The sequence below is a fragment of the Arvicanthis niloticus genome, chromosome 25 (assembly GCF_011762505.2).
Source record: "Arvicanthis niloticus isolate mArvNil1 chromosome 25, mArvNil1.pat.X, whole genome shotgun sequence".
Lineage (NCBI taxonomy): Eukaryota > Metazoa > Chordata > Mammalia > Rodentia > Muridae > Arvicanthis > Arvicanthis niloticus.
The window spans coordinates 356,673-379,032 of NC_133433.1; the positions used below are offsets into that span (position 1 = coordinate 356,673).

Genomic DNA, 22,360 nt, shown 5'->3' on the forward strand with positions numbered 1-22,360 from the left:
AAACAAAACAAAACAAAAAAGACCCCAAAATGAAAAACCAAACCCCAAACCAAACCCCTCAAGGGCTACTGATTACAGCTCAGACAAAGTCTCCTTGCCACACAAAGATAGAAATCTGTACTTGTACTCCCAGAGCCCATGCAAAAGCTGGGTGTGGTATCAGATGTAATCCCAGTGCTCTTATGGCAGATAGGAGGTAAGCAAGGGAAAATCCTTGAAAGCACATAGGCCAACTAGTATGGCACACACAAAGGCAAACAAGAACCTCTGTTCTCAGACATGGTAGGGTAGGTGCACACCCATGGGTATAGTTCTCTGACCTCCATATACACAACACCACATTTATGAACCTGCATTATACACACACATATATTCCTACCTCACATATACAATAAAACTAAAAATTAAAACAAAAAGTCCTTTTAGTTATTTTTCTGTTAATAAAAAATTATCTAATTACAATTGCAAGGCTTTGTTCTTTAGTTATCCAATTATGTTAAAATTCTTAATATAGTAGTAAACTATACTGTTTCCCTTAGCAAATGAACTAAAGGGAAAAACTAGTTCCTAAAAACCAACCAACCAACCAACCAACCAACCATAGGAATTGGCCTTGCAAGATAGTAAAGTGGCTTGCCAAGCAAGCCTAGCAATCTGTGTTCAATTCTCAGCACACATAAAAGCCAAGGGAGAGAATGGACTCCACAAAGTATTTCCCTGACACATGTGCTGCAGCATGCACCTCTCTTGCATGAACAAGTCTTTGTGTTCCAACTCTAGCTCTGCATAAATGTGGTGTGGTGGTGCATGCCTATAAACCCAGCACTCAGGAGGTGCAAGCTCAGAAGTTCAAGGTCATCACTGGCTACACCTCCAGTTCAAGGACAGCCTGGAATACTAAAGATTCTGTCCAAAAAAAGGAAAAGGCAAAACCATAAAATTCATAACATATTGATTTTTGTGATTTTCATTCATGGTTTAGTGACTGATCCACTGTGACCCTAACAAGATACATAATGTCACTCACTTTCAACTTCCCATGGGTAATTCAGTGAAAACTCAATCACCAAGGTATAAGCTTCTCTGTCCTATCAGCGGGGTGAATCAGCACGTAAGATCATCAGTCACTTACCTGAATTCAACCACAATCCTCTTCTGAGGGAGATCTGAGAAAAGCTCACTTTTTAACCCATATTTAGAGCCATCTTCAGTTACTTGTTGTAACACTGCCTGAAAAAATAGGAGTGGGATTTAGTGACAATAAATAAATAACCCTAATTAGTGTATTACTAAAAACCAAAGGTTGTTAACTTGTTCATTCTAATTATGGAGCTTAGAATTGTACAGAATTGTCAGCAGCAGCGGCAGCTCTAGTACCAACATCACAATATCACTTGTTGCTAAGTCCTCTCAGAGCATTTACAATGTGAGACAGTGAGTGTGACGGCTACTCTGGGACTATAAATTTAGTCTACTCAACAGTATAGTAACCACTGATAGCACTTAAAGATCAGGAACTTGAAGCTTTGTGAGGTTAGGCTGTCAAAAGTTACAGGGAAAGAGAAATACCAGAGGCAAAAGCAGGATCAAATCAGTTACTGAGTGAATATAAAGAATATAAAACTTGAAGCATATTAACTTAAGGCTGTATTGCAGACCAAGGAATCAATCGTATATGCATGAGTTTTGAGGAGGAGTAACAAGTTCCAGAGCTAAGATGTGGCAAACACAGCAAGAAAGCACAAAAACTAGATTATATACCATTCTTACCTTGGTTAATAATTCTCTGTTTATTTTGAAATTTAGAGTCCTTGGACCAGCACTGATGGCTGTCACTACTGTATCACACTTAAGCTGAAAAATAATGAATCAGGTAAAGCAGGTTACATTCTAGAACTGACCTAATGAGATACATAGTTCTAACAGCAAAACTGGCTCACAAGACAGCAGGTGAATCAGTTCTCAGGCATTACAGATGGACCAGGGGCTTAGCCAGTGTTTTCTCTTCCACATCCTACTTACACAAACACATTTTCTTTTCTCTTTTCCTCACTAAAATGCTGTTCAGTCACTCCCTCCCTTTTCCTGTTCTTTTACCTCAAAATTTCACATCTATCATACAGTGAACACCTTATCTTTTTTACCTTTCATGAAAGTCACAAATAGGACATTGTGTCAGGACCTACTGCTAAAGGAATTGCACCAACACATAGAATAAAGCCTTAAAGAGTGTGTTTGCTGTGCATGTGTTCATTCAAACCTTTTGATAGTCTATGCAACTAGATGCCTGCTGTCACTGAAGAGTAAACAAGCTCTAGTTCTGAGAACTTAAAAGACACGGAGTGGTTAAGTATTGTAATTAGATAAATTTTACTCCAGGTATACATCCTGACTTAAAAAAAAAAACAAAAACAAAAACACCCCCCAAAAAACAAAAAAAGACCCACTAAAAACCAGGTGATCTTATAACGAAACCACTAGTATTCTGTTCCCAAAGCTCCTATAGCAGTCATTTTTAAATACATATATTTTCTCAATAGTGATTTTCACCGTTTCAATTTTTAAAGAGTTCTTTGAGCAACATATAACCTTATTAATAAAAAAATAAAAAACAAAGAAAAATCCTTTCCAACAAGCTTTATGTCAGGGTCTGAAGCAAACAATTTAGATTTGGTCATTCACTCAATCTATTCGACCTATGAGAAAGATCTTAGAAATACAGAAAGTTTACTAAATCATCTAACTACAACTTCTCTGCAATCCTTCCATATACATTATTTCTCCTCATATTTTTAATGCTCTTTTCAGAAACTTATTTTAAAAAATTGCAACCCACTGTTCTAATATATCAAGTTTGTTTTCCTAGATTCAAACCTTTATCCAGGGGGCTGAGGAGATGGCTCAGATCTTAAGAGCATTCACTGACTGGTTTTCCAGAGGACCTGGGTTCTATTGCTAGTACTCACAACTGTATGTAACTCCAGCTGCAGGGGAGTAAGTAAATATGTCTTTAAAAGCTTATACAGTTTTGCTGGGTGATGGTCATGCATGCCTTTAATTCCAGCCCTTGGGAGGCAGAGGCAGGTGTATCTTTGAGGCCTGGTCTACAGAGCAACACTCAGGACTACACAGAGAAACCTTGTCTTGGAAAACCAAAACCAAAACCAAACCAAACCAAACCAACCAAGCAAACAAACAAAAAACCAAAAATTTATACAGTTTCAATCTATAAAATGTAATTAACATTTCAGTCCTGTGGCTAATAAAAAACAAACCACCAACTAAACAATGTTAGTACAAGATGTGTGCTAATGAGTTTTTATTGTCTATCTGACATAAACCTCATCACTTAGGAAAGGAACCTCACTGTCCAGACTGTCCCATGACCCTGTGTGTGAGGAACTTTGACTGATGACTATGTGGGAAGGAGGGTCCAGCCCGATGTAAGTGGCACCATCCCTGGGTAAATGAGTCTGAGCTGTAGAGACAGACAAGCTATGCAGGAGCCTGAGAGCCGAACAGCAAGCGTTCCTTCAGAGTATCTGCTTCAGTTACTGCTTACGCTCCTGTCTTGACTTCCCTCGTGATGGACTGTTACCTATGCAAATAAACCCTTTCCTCTCTAAGTCATTTTTGGTCATATTTACTGAAGCAACAGGAAATACATTACAACAAAAGGAATTCTTTACAACTACTCTGAAAACCACTAAACCTCACGCATACAGCTAAAATGAACTGAAACATTTTTCAAGATGTCTTGAATAGAGAGACTGTATTTAGTTCATTATAGCTGAGGTCATCTGTAAAGCTAAGCTTATTATAATTTAGAGATAAAATACCTTCTCTACCAGTCTCCTGGCTTGATCTTGAGTGTCTAGCTGTGACTTGTGATTGTTGTCTTCTAGTAAGGAATCCACAGAAAGCTGAAAGTCTGCCACTTCTCTAAAGATAAACATTGAAAGGAGAAAGAGTTGTTATAGAAACATTACCTGTGCATTCTTCATGAATAACTTTGAAATTAAAAGCCATGAAATACAAAACTTTTTATTTACTTATAACTTTTAAGTTTTTGGTTATTTTATAAAATTCTTGTGTATTACCTAAGTGTGGATGTTTATCTTTGAAACAAAGATGTCTAGCAAGTTAAATGCAACTAGTAAGCAGATTCATAAAAGCCCAAGCCTGTTGACATCTACTATGAAGCTGCTTCCCCCACTCTAAATGCTTATATATAACTGTCCAAATAACAAGAGCAAGATGGTTTTATGTTTGTGTCTTTTTGTTTGTTTGTTTCATTGCTTGCTTGGTTGGTTTGGTTTTTCAAGTCAGGGTTTCTCTGAACAGGTTTGGCTGTCCTGGAACTCATACACTCTAGAGATCCACCTGCTTCTGGCTTCAGAGGGCTGGGATTACAGGCATGTGCCACTGCAGCCCAGCTACAAAAATGCTTTGAAATGGTTTTACGTTTCAACACGAGGAAAAAAGAATGTATTATATAACACTCAGTTGTGCCCTAGAGATATGGGCACAGCTATTTGTACCTTTCATTAAATCATGGTTAAAACTATTAAAAACTACAGTGGAACCAACTAAAGGAACAATCATTTGCATGAGAGAAGCTGTCTTCAAGGAGGGAGGGAAACAGAATCAAAGAAATGTATCCAGTCATTAAAACAGTACTTGTAGTCTCATTGAGAAAGACAAAACAAAAAAGTCAAGTTAACCTCACCATACAAGAAAAAGAAGACAAATTTGGAAAAAAGACTTCACAGTTTAGACAGTTACCCGAGAATGGCTCATCATATCTCTACAGAGTTTTCTGTGGGTGTGACAATGCAGGTTATTTAATTAATAACTGCACAACTACATATACTGACATCTTCTGGAATTAAACAGAGAGCTAGTGAAGAGAGCTAAGCATGTTATGTCATTGCTTGTCTAGCCCATGTGTCGTTCTCATAAAAGAATATATATGAGAGGGGCACACGTGGCTGACTTCGAGGAATACCTAAAAATTCCTGTATGGCTTCTGGTCAAAATCACATTACAAAACTTAAACTCAAATGACCATTAAGAAGTTTCTTGGGAGGTGGGCACAAAATACCAGTGCTAATAAGAAGCTATATGCAACTGATGCCTTCTGAAAAAGGGAAACCCCCATGGAGTGTCACTGGGTACATCAACCCCAAAACAGGGTGGGCCCATGCCCAGAAGCAGCTGCCAACACAAAACAGACTCTGAGTTCTTTTTTTCTGGGCTTTTTGCTTCCTTTTAGATTTTTTTTTTTTTTTTTTTTTTCGAGACAGGGTTTCTCTGTATAGCCCTGGCTGTCCTGGAACTCACTCTGTAGACCAGGCTGGCCTTCAACTCAGAGATCTACCTCCCTCTGTCTCTGGAGTGCTGGGATTAAAAATATGCACTGTCATGCCTGGAAATTTTCTGGGTCTTAATTCATCACCTATCAAATTAGTTCAACATCTGTTTACCAATCCAAACTGATGTTTGAGCTGTAACCACAAATTCAAGTTTACCTACCAATTAATGTCTGCAACTCTGGACATTGCTCAATCTCTTGGTACCTCAGTAACAGTGATGGTAGCAGTGGCATGTACTTTATAGAGTAATTGAGAACCGACATCTTGGTTATAAATTATGTCAGTCACAGATCTGATGCTAGTAACTTGGAGGACGTTTTCTCTTTGTTCTTTCTATACTAAAATGATGGACATCTGCACTTTTGTTTTTTTTTCTAAGATTATTTTTTGCTGGGTATGTGATGACTCACTCCATTTTCTGAAAACAAAATTTAATTGTAGAAATTGATCTAGGGATTTGATAATTCAGTCAAGTATTTGAACCAATCAATGGGCAACTAAAGAAATTCGCTTAGCAAAACAGGAATAAATCATAAAGTGGAACAGAGCAACAAATGGAGACTTTTAAAAGTCAAAAAATAGAGAGTAAAAGTAATAAACCCTTGTTATTGTGACAACAGGGATTTGAGTGGCTCAGGGACTGAACCACACTTTCTTGACATAGACCTAGGGTTCTTTATAAAAGATTTAACAGGGCTTCAGTCTTACAAGCATGGCTCTCAAACATCCAGGAAGACTCAAATAAGAATCATAAGCTGCTAAAAAAAGTTTCTTTAAAAATTATTAAGAGCTGGTAGAGAAGGTGTGTGCCTTTAATCCCCGTGCTATGAAGCAGAGGCAGGTGGATCTCTGTGTGTGAGACCATCCTGATCTACAGACCGAGTTCCAGGACAGTGAAGGCTATAGAGACACCCTGCTTCAAACAACACAAGAACAAATAGAAATAGACATGTGCTGTTTTATTTTCAATTGGAATGACTAAGGTAAAGCCATCCTGTCCCAGTGGTATTTTGTGTCTCCCTGGTCACCTCTCAGCCTTCTACCTCCCAATAGCCACATTCATCTTGCTATGGATTCTGGGACCGTCCATGACATTGACTAAGGTCTCATCATATTATACAGTGCCTAGAAGATGCTGCTGGGTCTTGCAAAGAAATCAGGCATGGCTAGTAAAATACACACACACACACACACACACACACACACACACACACACACACACACACACAACTCTTGAGCACTGAAGGCACCCTTGAGCTTAAGCACCAAGAGCCTTTTTAAAGTCACAAGCCATTCTTAGTCTAGCCATCGATAAAAAAAACTTAAAACTTTCAATTGGATTAATCAGCATGGTTGTCAATAACTAACTACTTTGTGTGGATCATTTTAACATCAAGGGAAAAGTGCCCTGAATTTTCTAACTAGATTGCCTGTTACACTTTTGTTTTAAAACAGTAAGTTAGTGGGAAAAACAAGCCTTTTAAAAGCTGTAATAACCATGCTTTGAAATCTAGTAGCTAGGGACATAATCCATTGCTGAATGCTGGCCCTACGCACACAGTGGTAGTGGTCAGTGATTGACATACAGATTTCTTTAAAGTAGGTCTTCTACTTTCTCTCTTTTTCTTTTCTTCTTTCTTTCTTTCTTTCTTTCTTTTTTTTTTTTTTTTTTTTTTTTTTTTTTTTTTTTTTTTTTTTTTTTTTTTGACAGGCCTTTACAGAGCCCTGGCTGTCTTGGAATTCACTATCTAGGCCAGGCTGGTCTTGAACTCAGGGCAATCAGTCTGCCACTGACTTCAAAGAGCTGAGATTAAAAGCATCCACTACAAACCCAGACCCATTTTCACTATTTTCAAAACTAAAAATAGTAAGATTACCAGTGGTCTGTGCCTTTTCTTTCCATTTTTTTTTCTTTTCTTTATCATGAAAAGAGAAATACTCACTCCTCCTCTCTTACCTGAAACTTCTAATAAAATTCAGGAACAAAGGATACACTGATACTGAGAATTTTATATTCCAACATTACAAACCTTAGAGCTAAGAGTCTCCTATGTGGCAAGCTTCTTATTAATAACTGATAGAGGACTTCTGCAGGACATCTTGGAGATCTACAATCTGCAGAAGCTCAAGGACTCTTGCATGCTATGTCTATTCATCCTCCATGTACCCCTTATTGTAAATCATCTCTAAATTGCTGTAATTCCTGTTACAATGCAAATGCTGTATAAGTTGTTATTAGTATATTGTTTCAGAGATAATGAAAAAATAACTTTGTTTATGTTTAGTGCAGATGCAATTTCTTTTCGTTGAATATTTTGACCCTGTGGCCCAAGGTAATACATCCATGGGTAGACTACATTTTGTCCAAGCACTAAAATATTTTGCCAAAATGACAAATTAACAGTTTAAGATGATGAGACTAATGTAGAAAAAGATATTTTTCCCTGTACCTAAAAAAATAATATGGATTTTATATAGCCCTAAGAAATAATTCTCTATAACTTGGGAGTCTTCAAATGAAAAGTCAAACAAAACACAACCAAAGTGGTACAGTAGTTTCCGGTCTGAACCCAAGCACTGAGCAAATCCTGGGAGGCAGCTCTGCCTCCAATCTCACAGAACCTAGAGGAAGCTGGCCTCCTAGGAGCTTTCTAACCCTGGCAATATCTTAGGTAAGGAAACAGCAACACTCACCCCAAACAGAGAGTAATTGGGACCCACTAGGACCCAGGAAGTCACTCCTGGCCTGGAGCACTGATTCCTTCCTGTCTGCACCTGAGCACTGAGCAGATCTTGGGCCCCAGCTCTTACCCCAGTAGTAACACCCACCCCACACAGTTTTGACACAACCAAGATAATAGGAAAGACAGGCTCTAGTCAGAGACAGGGCAGGTAGCACTAAGAGGCGAAAGGCAAGCACAAGAACATAAGCATCAGCAACCCAGGGTACTTGGCATCATTAGAACCTACTTCTCCCACACTAGAAAGTCCTGGATTCCCCATATCACCAGGAGATCAAGATTCAGATTTAAAATCACTTCTAATGATGATGATAGAGGACTTTAAGAAGGACATAAATAACACTCTCAAAGAATTTGAGAAGAACACAGGTAAACAGCTAGAAGCCCTTAAAGAGAAAACACAAAACTCCCTTAAAGAATTACAAGAGAACACAACCAAACAGGTGAAGGAATTGAACAAAACCATCCAGGACATAAAAATGGAAGTAGAAAACTTTTATTTTAACAGGAAGGGTGATAATGTAGGAGGAGCTAAGGTGGGAGGAGTAAGGAGAGGAAGAGGAGGAGTAAGGAGAGGAAGAAGAGAAAGAGAGGAGGAGCTAGGTGACGAGAGAGAAAGAGAGAGAGAGAGAGAGAGAGAGAGAGAGAGAGAGAGAGCACGAGCGAGCGCGAAACATGGAGGTGGATGTTCACATGTCTCCACAAGTCAAAGATAGTTGATATATCTAGGTTGGGTATTGGGTTACACTTCTGATTATATGGGCATCTTGTTATTGAGCATTACCAAACTTATAAAGTGGTACAGTAAGTATGGTACAACCGTATTCAAGCATCAGATATTATACGGTCTCTACTATTCTACTCAGATTAGACTGACATAATTATTGCTAACATTAACAAATATGAGAATCATTAACAAAAGGATAGTACATTCACAACAGAATACTTAAAATAGAACTGGAATTTTGACACTAATTGTATTAAGTTGAAATATAATGAATCATAACTTTAAGAACTACTCTGTAAATTGAAGAGTTAAGTAAAATTGTACTGCCAACATATTCAACAATTTGAGATTACTTCAAGCATACTTAACTCTTTTTTTGAAACTGGAACAGCAGATATTGACTTGATCAAGCTTTCTGGTGGAAGAGCCAATACTCTGGAAAGCTAAAAGTAAAAAGAGAATAAAATGGGATAAAATTGTTGAAATATCCATTCCAGAGTGAATGGAATACTACTAGCAATAAGAAATGGCATTAACACACTTAATAAGAATACAAATACATCATAAGTAAATATATCATAAGTAAAACCCATATTAAAGGTATTCAACTTATCTGATATTCTAGAAAACACAAAACTTTCAGACTAAAGTAAGAATTTGTGGCTGCCAGGGCTTGAATATGATATAATGTTTTGATAATGAAGTAGCAAGCAGAACTACTTGTCCTTCAGTGGATTTTACATTTGTCAACTTAAACACATATATTAAAAAAAGAAGATATAAATCATTGAGAAGCCGGGCGGTGGTGGCGCACGCCTTTAATCCCAGCACTTGGGAGGCAGAGGCAGGCGGATTTCTGAGTTCGAGGCCAGCCTGGTCTACAGAGTGAGTTCCAGGATAGCCAGGACTACACAGAGAAACCCTGTCTCGAAACCCTCCCCCCCCCAAAAAAAAAAAAAAGAAAGAAAAAGAAAAAATTGAGAGTCCAAAGATGATTTTCATTAAAAGAATATTTATTGGGAAGCTGGTCTGTACCAGGTAGTATTCTAGGCACTGTGGCTATAACAACAAACAAAACAGATTTTAAAAATTATGGCATTTAATAGAAACAAGTAAATATTAAGGAAAGAAAATCTAATCCCCAGGCCCAAACCCTATTAAAGGTTTACTCATCAGAAAAACAGCAAAGAAACAAAACAAAATTAAGGAAAAAACAAAGCAAAGGCCAAGGGATAACTCAGTGGTAAAGCAGTAACCACCCACCCTGGGTTTGGTATGTATGAGGCACAAGGTTTGGTTCTTAGTGCACAAATAAGTAAGCAGAAGTGGGTACATTTATATTTTCAGAAAGCTTTTTTCATGGCTGTGTTAAATTTGGTGGTACAGATATTTACATGTTTTGAACAATTTTTAGTGACAGGCACACATTATAGGCTTTAGTTAGTCCTTGGACATGTGACACATGAAGAACGAACTCTTGTTAAGCAGCCAGAGATCAGTTCAGAAAACCACAACTAGTTGTGGATATGTGGAGTTGTGAAGCCCAGCCTCAGAACTTTGGTGTAAGCAATTTATTTGAGAGATGACTCCTGGAGACTAAGGAGTTTAAGTGTGTTAATGCCATTGAAAGGGGGAGGGGGAAGGACTTTATAGGAGATTGTACCACCAGAGCTGAACATGGCTCGATGGGTAAAGTGCTTGCCATAAAAACAGGAGGGCCTAGGTTCAGAACCCTAGAACTATAAGAGCTGAGCATGGTGACAAGTGTTGGTGTCTTTCCAGTGCTGGTGCTGAGAGCGATAGGGTATTAGGGATGAGAAGACATAGCTGCAATTTTTCTTGGTTACTTGTACCTGAATTCCTTGTCTGTGGGACAGTCCGGAGTGGTCTCCTTCCTAAAATAGGAACAACCCTTCTTTATTTACAATTTAGTTCCTGTAAATGGGCAACGTTGTCTTATGTTCCTCAAGAAGCCTCAAAAAAGGTCTAAATTTGGGTATGAAATGACCAGATAAGGAGAATGGTGGGTGGGAGAGATTATGATAAAAATACATTGCATGATTCTTTCTACATAAAAAAGGAGGACATGGCTGAGCCAGTTTGAGCAGGCCAGTTGGCTTCTTTGAGGAACATACATAAGACAATGTTGCAAAATTGCAGCTATGTCTTGGAAATGTGAGAATTCCTGAAAAGAAGCTGTGTGTTGTAGCTGACTGACTAAAACTTCAGTGACTGTGGAGTTATGGATGTTGCAGATCTAGAGCCTAATTAATTTCATCTTGGGCATCTCCCACCTTTGGACCTAATATCCTGCTACTACTAGCTAGACCTAACAGCCTGACAGGTAAGAACCTTTTGGGGGTGTATTAACAAAAAAACCTAGTTTTTCACCAAGCAGAGGGCTCAGAGTGTTGTCGGATAGCAGCCCAGGTCTATAAGGAGTTGCCCCATCCTACTGTAAGCAACGTCTCTGATGGTTCCATAACTTAAAAAATAGATTTTTTAAAAATGCTTTGATTTATTATTACTCTTTTTTCTGTTATTGCATGAAACTACTTCCATACTGGAACTATGGAAATTGGAGAAACATAAACCCATGTTGCTGGCACAGTCTGTCAAATTTGGCTCCAGCATATGTTATCCTTTATTCTATTTGAGTTGAGAGCTGTAGATCAGCATGGACAGTAATTATGATAGGTGTAAATTTCCTGCCATGGTAAAAGCAGGAAACTTAAACACAAGAACAAAGAAAGCATGGGCTAATCAATGGCCTACAGATCCTGCCAAGAACTTAAGAACAGCAACACCTTGCAAGGTCTAAGGACAGACTTTGCCTTCTTGGGATAAACGTCAGCAGAGAGTCATGGTCAACAGCTAGAAAGGCAAGTAAACATAGAAAAGTGTCTTCAAAGCATAACCACTTCCTTAATTGAGCAAGCAGTGCATAGAATCCTATGATCATCTCCTTGGTGAGCCAATGGGGCATGCACAGCCAATGGAGACACCTGCAGCCTCCCTACCCACAACCAGCCTGACTCCCCAACTCTGGATGTTCTTCCCTCACTGCAGAGGACCAGCCTGCCTTAATAAAAACATTGTTTCATTTTCTTTGCCTCTCAGTCTTCTACACTTCTTGTATTCTGGTCTGTTGTCTTTCCCTGACAGTCAATTGTTTTTTTGCTTGTTCCATGCCAAGAACTCAGCTAAAATACCAGAATCACCATTATACCTGGAGCTCCCTGGCTAGCTAACCTAGCTAAACCGGTAAACTCCAGGTTCAGGGAGAAAAATCTGTCTTAGAAAAAATGGTGGACAGTGACTAGAGGAAACACAAGCAACCTGTGGCCTCTCTTCATGAAGGAACAAACACAGACACACAGATTATACGTTAAAGTCACCATTGTAGGCTGGAGCTTAATTCCTACAGTAGTGACTAAGAAGTATATGCACCATCTTTCAGAATTGTCTAAACAACTCTGCCACACTGGGCCTAAGTCTGTGCTAGCACTAGCAAACTCCTGGCAGGATGCGTTGCGGTGAACACGTGAAGGGTACAGGTCAAGTGTCTTTCTCCACCTTATCTGAGACAGTCACCTGAACCAGGAGCTGGCTCCATCTGTTTGTTTCCACCTCCCAGAAGTGTGGTTTCAGACTTCCTTAGCCATGCAGGTTTTTCTACATAGGTTCTGGAAATTCGAACTCAGGGACTCATGCTTGTATATCAGGTACTTCACCCACGGAGCCATCTCCGCAGCCCTTAGCATGAATTTTAAATCACCTATTTTATTCAATGGTCTCCAAGACTGGATTTAGAGCTTTTCTCAGGAGAACATGGTCTACAGGTTTACTAAGCTACAAAGTTTCTTATTCGAGGTATATACTGTCAGGTTATTCATGAGAGCAAATAAATAGTATAAACGAACGAGGAACATTAATTTCTACAGGGTCTTATTATGGCCCATGGTCAGTCCGCCCAGGTTAAAGCATGAAGAACGGGAAATGAGAAGACAGGGAGCACCCAGTGCTCTCGAGGGTCTTCCCACTCCGCAGCTCAGGGAGGAGGCAGAGCCGGCCTAGGCAGCATCCTCCGGCCCTGGCTCCCGCCGGCTCGCTCCAGACAGTACCTGACAGGCGATCGACCTACGGAAGCCGCACGCCATGCCTCCCTTTCCTGCACGCCCCGCCTCCGCGCCGGAAGTCGCCTCTGCTTCCGTAAGGGCGCGCGGAAGTGTATAGTGCGCAGGCACACGGGCCACGGACTATGGCCACCTCCTCCGTGTCCAAGGTACGTGGGGAGGCGCTGGCCTCGGATTCGCGGTGCCTGTTTGGCAGGTCCGGCGAGGTTTGATGGGCATCAGCTCTGGCTCCGGGAAGAGCAGGACTCAGGCGGCTTTGCCCGGGTCCGGGTTCGAGGCCAGCTTTGCTTTGGCCTACTAGGCCGTGGCGCCAAGGCTAGGAGACCGGCTGCCCCCAGAATTGTGTTGCCTTCTGCCGCTTTCCCCACTCCTTGTCCCATAATTATACACACCGCGTTAAATGACCGAAATATAGACTTAAACAAAATAACTTTCTGTACTCAGAAATATTAATAAGCAGCTGATGTTGGATTGGCGTATTAGCAAGGAGAAAAGTTCTAAGAGAGGAGGAACGAACCAAGATTGCTAGGAGACCAGGGGAAGCTCTTGGAGAAAGTTACAGTTTGGCTTAGATGTGAAAAAATAAGGATCTTGGAGGGAATAGAAAGCATTAATTTGGGAGAGCAGAATAAGATGCTCTTTGCCTTAGGACGTAGAAATAAAATAGATAATTATGTAGAAAGAGCAGTTTAACCCGTGAGTGGAGAAAGGAGCATTAGGGAAAACCAGAACAAAAATGTAATTCAGATGAGTGTTTTGAGGAATTGTGGACTACTCGATGGCAAGGGAGTGTTAGTCAAAATATAGTTTGTAAGAGGAGAAATCCAAGGCTTGTATTGCCCCCTCGCAGCCTGTGGCTACATTTGAATTAAGATAACTTAAAACTAAGTTTACCATTAGCATCAACCATATTTCAAAGATATCAAACGCTGCAGCCGTTTGAAAAGAAAGTTCTACTGGACTGTGCTACTATGCCATGTAAAGTAATACTTCTGTTCTAAGAACAGAGGGACACTGCTGAATGAAGCTGAAAATAAAGAATTCTGAAAGGTTTCGTGTTTGGGGTTCCAGGGAACACTGAGGTGTGGTTTGTTTGTTTGTTTGTTTTTATAAGACGTCTGTTAGAGGTGATGTTAACATCATAAGCAGGCAGGCAGCAGTTCAGCAGAGCCAGTGAGGAGAGTTCTGGACCACAGGGCAGAGTGAGCCCCTGAAATGTTCTCTGTTTTTGACCCACAGTCCGTTAGGTTGCTAGAGGTATCCAGTGAATGCTCAGTTCATGAATTTTAGGTGATGGATAAACACGTTTTCTAGCTGGGCATTCCTGAGGGTAGATGGAGAAGGGAAGAATATAGAAGCAAGTCACTTTAGTTGAAGAAACCCGACTGCCGCTTAAAGAAATTGTCATAGTTCAACTGAAATGGAGATACTTTACAAATGGTATGGCTCTGGCTGAGGGTTAAGACATTTAAGAAGTGTGCTAATGATGAAAGGTAACGGTGCACCAAATATTTAATTTTGATTAAAATGGTCTGTGACAAGCAATACCCTCAAAGACTACATTTCAAAGAGAACAAGCACTATGGTTTAATTAATTTATTTGGAGACATGTTCTATGTGCCTTTATTGGTTTGCAACTGACCAGCCTGACCTTGAACTCACCTGCCTGTCTGAGCCTGCCAAGTGCTAGGATTAAGGGTGTGGACCACCACACCCAGTTCCTAGTTAAAGATTTTTGTGTTTTGTTTTGTTTTTTGTTTTTTTATAGCTCTATCCCCCCCCACCCCACCTTGGTTACAAAGTCCCAGATGTTTTAAGTGCCCTAACTCCTAAATCCTGTTTGTTGCTTAAAACTTCATTCCTTTTTCTTTTCTGGTGGTGAATATAACACTGTAGACTTTGTGCACACTAAGCAAATGCTTTACCATAGAGCTGCATCTCCAGCCTTCCCAGAAAATGAGAATGTTTTTCAGAAAGCCATTATTTTTGTAAAACTTGGAGAAGATATGTTTTTTTAAAAAAGCACTTTTTTTTTTTTCCCTAACAGAAATATCTGTGTTGATAAATGATCGTGAAAGAAATGTTATATAAATAACCTTTAAGGACAATTTCCAGAATCCTTGGAACACCAACGTTTTAATTTTCCTCCTTAAACCTATCAAGTATTGGTTGGGTTTGTTGTTGTTGTTGGTGGTGGTTTTTGTTTGTTTGTGTGTTTGTTTTTTTGTTTTTGTCATATTTTTTTGGCAGATGGCTTTCTGGTCTAAGGTGGTTAACCATATTACTTTTCATATGTTTATATTACTTTTCATTGCTTGTATTCATATCCTTGTGCTAATATTTATATTACTATCTATTCTATAACTCTGTTTAGCTATAACAGGTCTATATGGAAAGGATGCAGTAATAAGCTTTTCATTATACCATGCACTTCTTAAAAATATGTGCAAGTAATTGATATAGTTTTACTAGTTGCAAATATAAGATCATAAGGTGCAGCTTAATTTGGAACATGTAATCCACGTGACTACTTTATATTTTGCAAAGCTGTTTAACAACAGTCTAAGATGACCTTTTTTGTCATATTTTACTTCTCTTAACCTTTAATTTCCTATATAAATTGAAATCTTAAGAGACTATCCATGGGCTGGAGAGATGGCTCAGCAGTTAAGAGCACTGACTGCTCTTCCAGAGGTCCTGAGTTCAATTCCCAGCACCCACATGGTGGCTCACAACCATCTGTAATGGGGATTTGATGCCCTCACAATGTACTCACATACATGAAATAAATAAAAAAAAAAATCTTAAAAAAAAAACAAAAAAAACCCCAACCAACCAACCAAAGAGACTGTCCATGAAATGTAACTTTCATTTTGGCAGAATACACCACAACTAGAAACTTAGGAGCTAAGTTTCAGTGGTCACAGGTAATAATAGGAAACTTCATGTAGTTAGAAAATTACCAGGAAAAGTACTTAGCAAGTATTTATCCATTCTGTGTACTGATCACCTAATGTATTTGTTAGTACTGTTATAAACATTGAGGAGGTGGTTATAAATAAAATACATCTGTGATGTAAATGTGCTCACAAATTACCAGGGAGTCAAAGCAAAGATATTTGAGTACTGAGATCTCAGGAGAAGCATTTCTGGCAGCAAAGTCCAGGAGGGTCTCCTGCAGGAGATAGTGGTTTTGTTTATTTGATTTGGTTTGGTTGCATAGCTAGGCCAGCCACAAGCTTTGAACTCATAATTTTTCTGTCTCCATGGGTACTAAGATTGCAAGAGTCCAAACCATGCCTTCCTCTTTTTTTTTTAAACAGATTTTATTTATTTATTTTATTTATATGAGTACACTTTAGCTGTCTTTAGATACACCAGAAGAGGGCATCGGATCCCATTACAGATGGTCGTGAGCCACCATGTGGTTGCTGGGAATTGAACTCAGGACCTCTGGAAGAGCAGTCAGTGCTCTTAACTGCTGAGCCATCTCTCCAGCCCCTCTTTCTTTTCTCTCTCTCTCTCTCTCTCTCTCTCTCTCTTTCTTTCTTTCTTTCTTTTTTTTTTTTTTTAAAAAAAAAAAACTCTATAAACCAGGCTAGCCTCAATCCTAATGGTTCTCTTGTCTTGAGTGGAATACGGGTGTGAGCGCTGAGTTTTGAGCCAAACTCTAATGGATGCATGGAAAGGAGTTTATTAATTGAGAAAAGATGTCAGATGAAATAGGAGCCAAAATTATCTACTTACATCCTGGTTGTAGATACTTTGAGTTAATTAAAAAAAAAAAAATCCTCTTGGAATGAGTGTTTTTAACTTAATCTATTTTAATGTACATCATTAATGTTACGTCCCTCCTAAGTTTTATTAAGCTTGAACTTAAAAAAAATTGGGCTGTCTCTTAGAACAGATCCTAAAAAGTATGAGAACTTATTGGATTGAGAAGAAATGGATAAAATTTTCAAGACTTTTCCCCTTCTGTATTTTAAAGAAAAGTGATATGATTTCTTAGGAACTGAAAGCTATATTTCCCACCTTAATCCCCCTTTAAAGAACTTAATTGTTGGGAAGAGTATTTGTGTAATTACATTTGCCTGCTCTGTGCATAATTTGACTTTATGCTTTATTCATCCTTCCCTTCTTTCTTTTTTAACAGGGCTGTTTTGTGTTTAAACCAGACTTCAAAAAAAGAAAGATCTCTGTACCAATAGGTAAAGTCTTGTAACACCCAATTTGTTAATTTTTCTTCCCCTAGATCTTATTAAACTTAAGTGATTATAAGCAGATTTTCTTAATGTTGGAGATGATTCAATATACCAGGAGTAGTTTAAAGAAAAAAAGGTTTATTCCTTCCTGATATATGAAAGATATATACCATACAGTGACATCTGAAACCCTAGCAATATAATTATAACAAATAAATTTGGTAGTATATTAAAGCATTTATTATGTGCTGGACTGTTCTAAGCATTTTAGTTTGTTTAATCTCAGCTAACTTTGGGGAGTGTCCTATTATCTCCATTAACATATATGAGGATTCCTGACAACAGAAAGAACTCTCTCTGTATTATAATGTAAGCATCATAGAGCTGGGATTTGAACCCATCCTATGTAACTTTAGACTCCCATGCACTAACCCTTTATGATACCCTCTTTTAATGTGACACAAATGTTTGCATAGAACTCTATGTTGGGTTGCAGTTAGATTTATTTACAGTTTGTAATATCAACATGTCATGTGTACAGCAGTATAATTTGAGCATTATTTTAAAATTATTCATTTTTCTTTCATTGTGCTGGCTTAAGACTAATAGGTATTGTTACAGTACAAAAGTGTTTAAGGAATTGACTGATTGTTTAGCAGTTTACCTTCACTGTCTTCAGTATTTGAAGCAGACTGGAGAAGGGGTACGGTTTATATTTTGCCCACTGTATATCCCCTGATTGAAGACATTTAGATGTATCCCTAAGCAAACACTGGTAAATTCTCCCACCTGATAGTGTATTATAGAAGGCTGCACATGTAACAAAACAGTTGGTAGAACTGGGCAGCCACATGGCATGGTTGCGTATACACACTGACATAGAAGCTGAGGTGAGGGGGAATCCTGGATAGCGTCCGTCTGCTGTTGCTCACTGACTTCACGGACTGAGAGAAATGATTCTCATAGACTGGTGTCCTACTGTTGCTTTCCCAGCTTCTAAGACCACCTTCACTATGTACTTTGGTAGTAACTTAGCATGTGAATTCATGCCTTAGTTTGCTATGCAACATGTTATCACCATCTTACCTACTAATAGAATACAATGACCTCTTTTTTGTTTAAGGCTACCTTTTGCTTCATCTCTTAATAATTTCTGTACAATTTCTCTTTGCTTTTTGCATCTCAATGCAATAACTTTGCCATCTTTATATTAATGAGTTTATTGTGATATAAAATTCTTGGCAAGATTAAGATACTTCTGAAAACTAAGTCACCTATTATAAGAAGGAACATATATTCTAAATTCCCAACTAAAGACATAACGCTACCAATAGGATGCTAGACTGAAAGCTTTGTCTCATCCAAAGAAGCGTTGGAATAAACCAGAAAGCTAAGGACATAAAATAAGTAGGATATCATAAGGAACATGTTTAAGTAAGGAACAAGCCACTATGAGTTTAAAATAAATATATCTAGTTATTATATATCTAATCTATCCTCAGACTTGGAATACTTTTGCTGAGTGCTGGGTTTTACATTTGTCTTTGGCCTGGATATGAATTTTTATAACCATTAAATATTTTTTTTTCCTTTTTACCAGCTCAATTTATAAATTTGACTTTATCCAGTTAGTATACCAGTGTTAATTCTTCTTGAGACGTGCCAAAATCACAATTAATTTCATAACATGGTTTTTTTGGTTGTTTCAGGGTTTTTTATTTTTATGTCTGTATTTTTGCCCCTGTGTATGTACATCTATCTTGTGCATGCCTGGTGGCTGCTGCAGAGGCCGAAAGAGTGAGCTAGATATCCCGGAAGTGTGGCTGTAGGTGGTTGAGCCACTGTGGGTGCTGGGGCTCACACCCAGATCCTCTGCAGCAGAAGCACTGTTTTAACTGCTGTGCCGCTGCTGTAGCCCCAGTCTCTGTTTGACTCACTGTGTAAAATTCTTTTGTGGCTGTAGGATGAGAATGGGTATGGAAATAGAACTGAACAATAGAACAAAGTTCACAAACTGACATTCAACTGAAAAAGCATCTGAGAGGAACAGGAGGTGGGGTAGTCAACATAAAAGTAAATTTCTGCAGTGTCCAAATCGGAGGTCACAACCCATTGCAAGTTGCGAAATCACTTTAATGAACTGTGAATCACATTTGCTGCTAGAGGATAAGAGTAAAAGTTGTTTTATGGGACTTTTGTTTTTGTGTCTACTGGAAATATATTTGTTAAATTTTTAAAATAATATATTCCTTAATACACATTTTTCAAAACTATCACAATAAACATATCTTGACAGAAAGGCTTTCAAGAGAGAACAGTTTAAAAAAATATATAAAGTATACACATTAGGACAGAGGTAATACTCAACTGTTAGGAGCACTGGTTGCTCTTCCAGAGGAACTGGGCTTGATTCGCAGCCCCCACATGGCAGCTAACAACCATCTATTGTTAGCTCCAGTCAAGAGGATTCAAGACTCTCTTCTGTCTTTCTTGGCAATGCATGCACCTTTTAATAGAATTGAATTATAAAAAAGAAAAGAAGGGGCTGGTGAGATGGCTTAGCAGTTAAGAGCACTGGCTTCTCTTCTGGAGGAAGTCCTGAGTTCAATTCCCAGCATCCACATGGTTGCTCCTGACCATAAAAAGATCTGATGTCCTCTTCTGGCGTGCAGGTGTTCATGCAGTTCATACATTTAAAAAAAAAAAAAAAAGTAGCAAAAAAAGGCAAATGGTGGTGGCTCATACCTTTAATCCCAATATTTGGGAGATAGAGATAAACAGTTCTCTGAGTTTGAGGCTAGCCTCCTCTATATAGTCAATTCCAGGATAGCCAGGATTACCTATACAGAGAAACCCTGTCTTGAAAAGCTAGGGGTAGTGGGGGTGAGGGAAGAAAGAGAAAGGGAGGGGAGGAGAGGAGAGGAGAAAAGAAAAGACAAAAGAAAAGAAAGTATTATTCGTTAAATCAAGTATTACTCATTAAATCAAGGGCTGGTCTAAACTATGTGAATAGAACAAAAAACAGTATGAAAAATTAATATAGAAAGTTAAAGAAGATGTGGATGAAACATTAATGTGTGCTTATACCTTGAACTGAAAATCAGTATGTAAAAGCTTAGAGATTCTTTAGTGAGGAATAGAACTTTAAAAATTTAAATGTCCTTTTTAATATGTTAAAAATTGAGATGTAAAATTAAATACAAATGATAAAGTATATTGTTTTTCTCCAAATGTAATAGAGACAGATATTTATGTAGATACATGGTTTTTGGATACATAGAAAATGTGTTTTGATCCCCTCCCCCATGTTGTGTATCTCTACATACAGTCTCTTAATTTTATTGTGTTAAAAAAAATTGACTTTCTGGGTTTTTTTTTTTTTTTTTAGAGGACTATTTTCATAATGAAGAACTTGACTCTGAGGACAGTAAACTTCGATTTGAAACGTATCACTTGCTATGGCAACGGATGAAATCTGAAACAGAGGTGAATAATTTCCTTTTTACATTTCTGTAAAAAAACAGTGAAGTCTTGTATTTATCACTTTCCATATCTAATGATGTATAAGAGTATGCCACAGAAAATGGGAAAGTACAATAAAACACAGCCTGTGTACCACAAGTAAAACAGGTGTCATGTTGTAAATGTTACACATGCTTCCATTATTGCAGCATGATTGTTTCTAAGAAAAACAAAATCACTATGGTGAACTCTTAAATTCAGTTAAGAGGTGACACAAGTCTGAAGGGAAGCTATTTTGAAATCTGTGCTAGCATCCAGTTTTTGCTGTGTTTTGTTTTGGTTTCTTCTTGAGACACAGTCTTAACACTAGCATAGGCTGGCCCAGAGCTTACTGCATGTTCCGGCTGTGAATATCCTCAGTATAGCAAAGGCAGAAGCTCCAGTGCCAACAGCTCATTCTGCTTAATCAACACGTTGCTATAGTGTTTTGGTTTTGAATGAGATTTATACACCCACATTTATGTGGGTGCTGGGAATTCCAACTTAGGTCCTTCGGCTTACACGTTTACCTACTGAGCCATTTTTCCAGTCACCTACTTTCGAGTCTCTTACCATTTCCCATCTATCTTTACTACTTTACACTTCACAGGAGAGGGCATTGAATTTACTGGGGTTGGGGTTAACAAGGTAGGAAGCCACCCCTTGGGAACTGAGCTTCAGTCCTCTGCCAGAGGACTTTAAAGATTTTATTTTATTTATATGAGTACACTGTAGCTGTTGCCAGACACACCAGAAGAGGGCATCAGACCCCATTACAGATGGTTGTGAGCTACCATGTGGTTGCTGGGAATTGAACTCAGGACCCTTGGAAGAGCAGTCAGTGCTTTTAACTGCTAAGCCATCTCTCCAGCCCTTGTCTAGGTTTCTTAACCTAGATTACCACAACACTCCCTGAGCTGCATTCTTGACATCCTGCCTTCAAACCTGCCACTAGCTTTGTTGGTTTCTGAGTCATAATAGGAACACACCTCGCTTTCTGGCAAATGCAGCTCTCTGTCAGACTTAGTGGGTTTCCTATAGCCCCTTACCAGCTCCACCTCCTTTATCCTCCGCCTTCGCTGTGGTGCTAAAGTAGCCTGTCAGGTCACTCGTTATAGTCTGGGGGTGTCCTTTACAGTTCCTGTCCTGTTACCTTTACCTCCACGTAGTGCCTTTTCCTCACACTGGATCTTTCATGTCAGTGGTCCTCCCTCCCAATGCTTTCTTTGTTTCTACAGCTTGTTCTTCTCACTTACCCTTGTCTCCTGTTTCCCTCTCCATCAGCAGACAGTGCCTTGGTTCAAATGAATTTCCTCTTCCGCTTAGAGTGGATGGTTCCACTTTTATCTCTTCACCTTTTTAGGGGAAAGACTGTCTTTGATGTCCACAAAATGATTAGTGAATGGTTATGGAATGAGTAACTGAGAGATTTTTAAATCAAGTAATGCAAAGCATTAATCTCCAGAAATCTCAGGAAAACCTTTTTTAATTTCGTGAAGCTGTTACTCATTTCATATATAATTTTCAACTGAATCTATAATACTTTTCTTTCCAGCAAGGGTCAAAATAGAACATCACAAAATATATTTCTTTTTAGAATTATTTTTCAGTTTTAAATTATATGTATATGTGTGCCTTTGTGGGGATATGTGTATCGAAGAGGCCAAATTTGTCAGAG

General features: G+C 38.7%; 2 protein-coding genes across 6 annotated transcripts in view; one reads left to right on the forward strand and one right to left on the reverse strand.

The window, feature by feature from the left end:
* Rars2 (arginyl-tRNA synthetase 2, mitochondrial) overlaps positions 1 to 13,097 on the reverse strand; it is a 43,599-nt gene extending 30,502 nt beyond the window's left edge. Inside the window, exons 1-5 of one of the 2 annotated variants that reach the window (XM_076923995.1) lie at positions 12,968 to 13,097; positions 9,213 to 9,286; positions 3,840 to 3,942; positions 1,771 to 1,854; positions 1,133 to 1,230 (exon numbers count right to left, since the gene is read on the reverse strand). In XM_076923995.1, the coding sequence (XP_076780110.1) occupies positions 1,133 to 1,230; positions 1,771 to 1,854; positions 3,840 to 3,942; positions 9,213 to 9,286; positions 12,968 to 13,003 (395 nt within the window). In that variant the 5' untranslated portion in view covers positions 13,004 to 13,097. Of the gene's footprint in view, positions 1 to 1,132; positions 1,231 to 1,770; positions 1,855 to 3,839; positions 3,943 to 9,212; positions 9,287 to 12,437 lie in introns of both variants that reach the window. The other variant, XM_076923996.1, reaches the window with a different exon arrangement.
* Orc3 (origin recognition complex subunit 3) overlaps positions 13,050 to 22,360 on the forward strand; it is a 54,600-nt gene continuing 45,289 nt past the window's right edge. For 2 of the 4 annotated variants that reach the window (XM_076923992.1, XM_076923993.1), the window contains exons 1-3: positions 13,050 to 13,128; positions 17,133 to 17,187; positions 20,570 to 20,667. In XM_076923992.1, the coding sequence (XP_076780107.1) occupies positions 13,105 to 13,128; positions 17,133 to 17,187; positions 20,570 to 20,667 (177 nt within the window). In that variant the 5' untranslated portion in view covers positions 13,050 to 13,104. The remainder of the gene's footprint in view (positions 13,129 to 17,132; positions 17,188 to 20,569; positions 20,668 to 22,360) is intronic. The other 2 variants (XR_013107272.1, XM_076923994.1) reach the window with 1 other exon arrangement.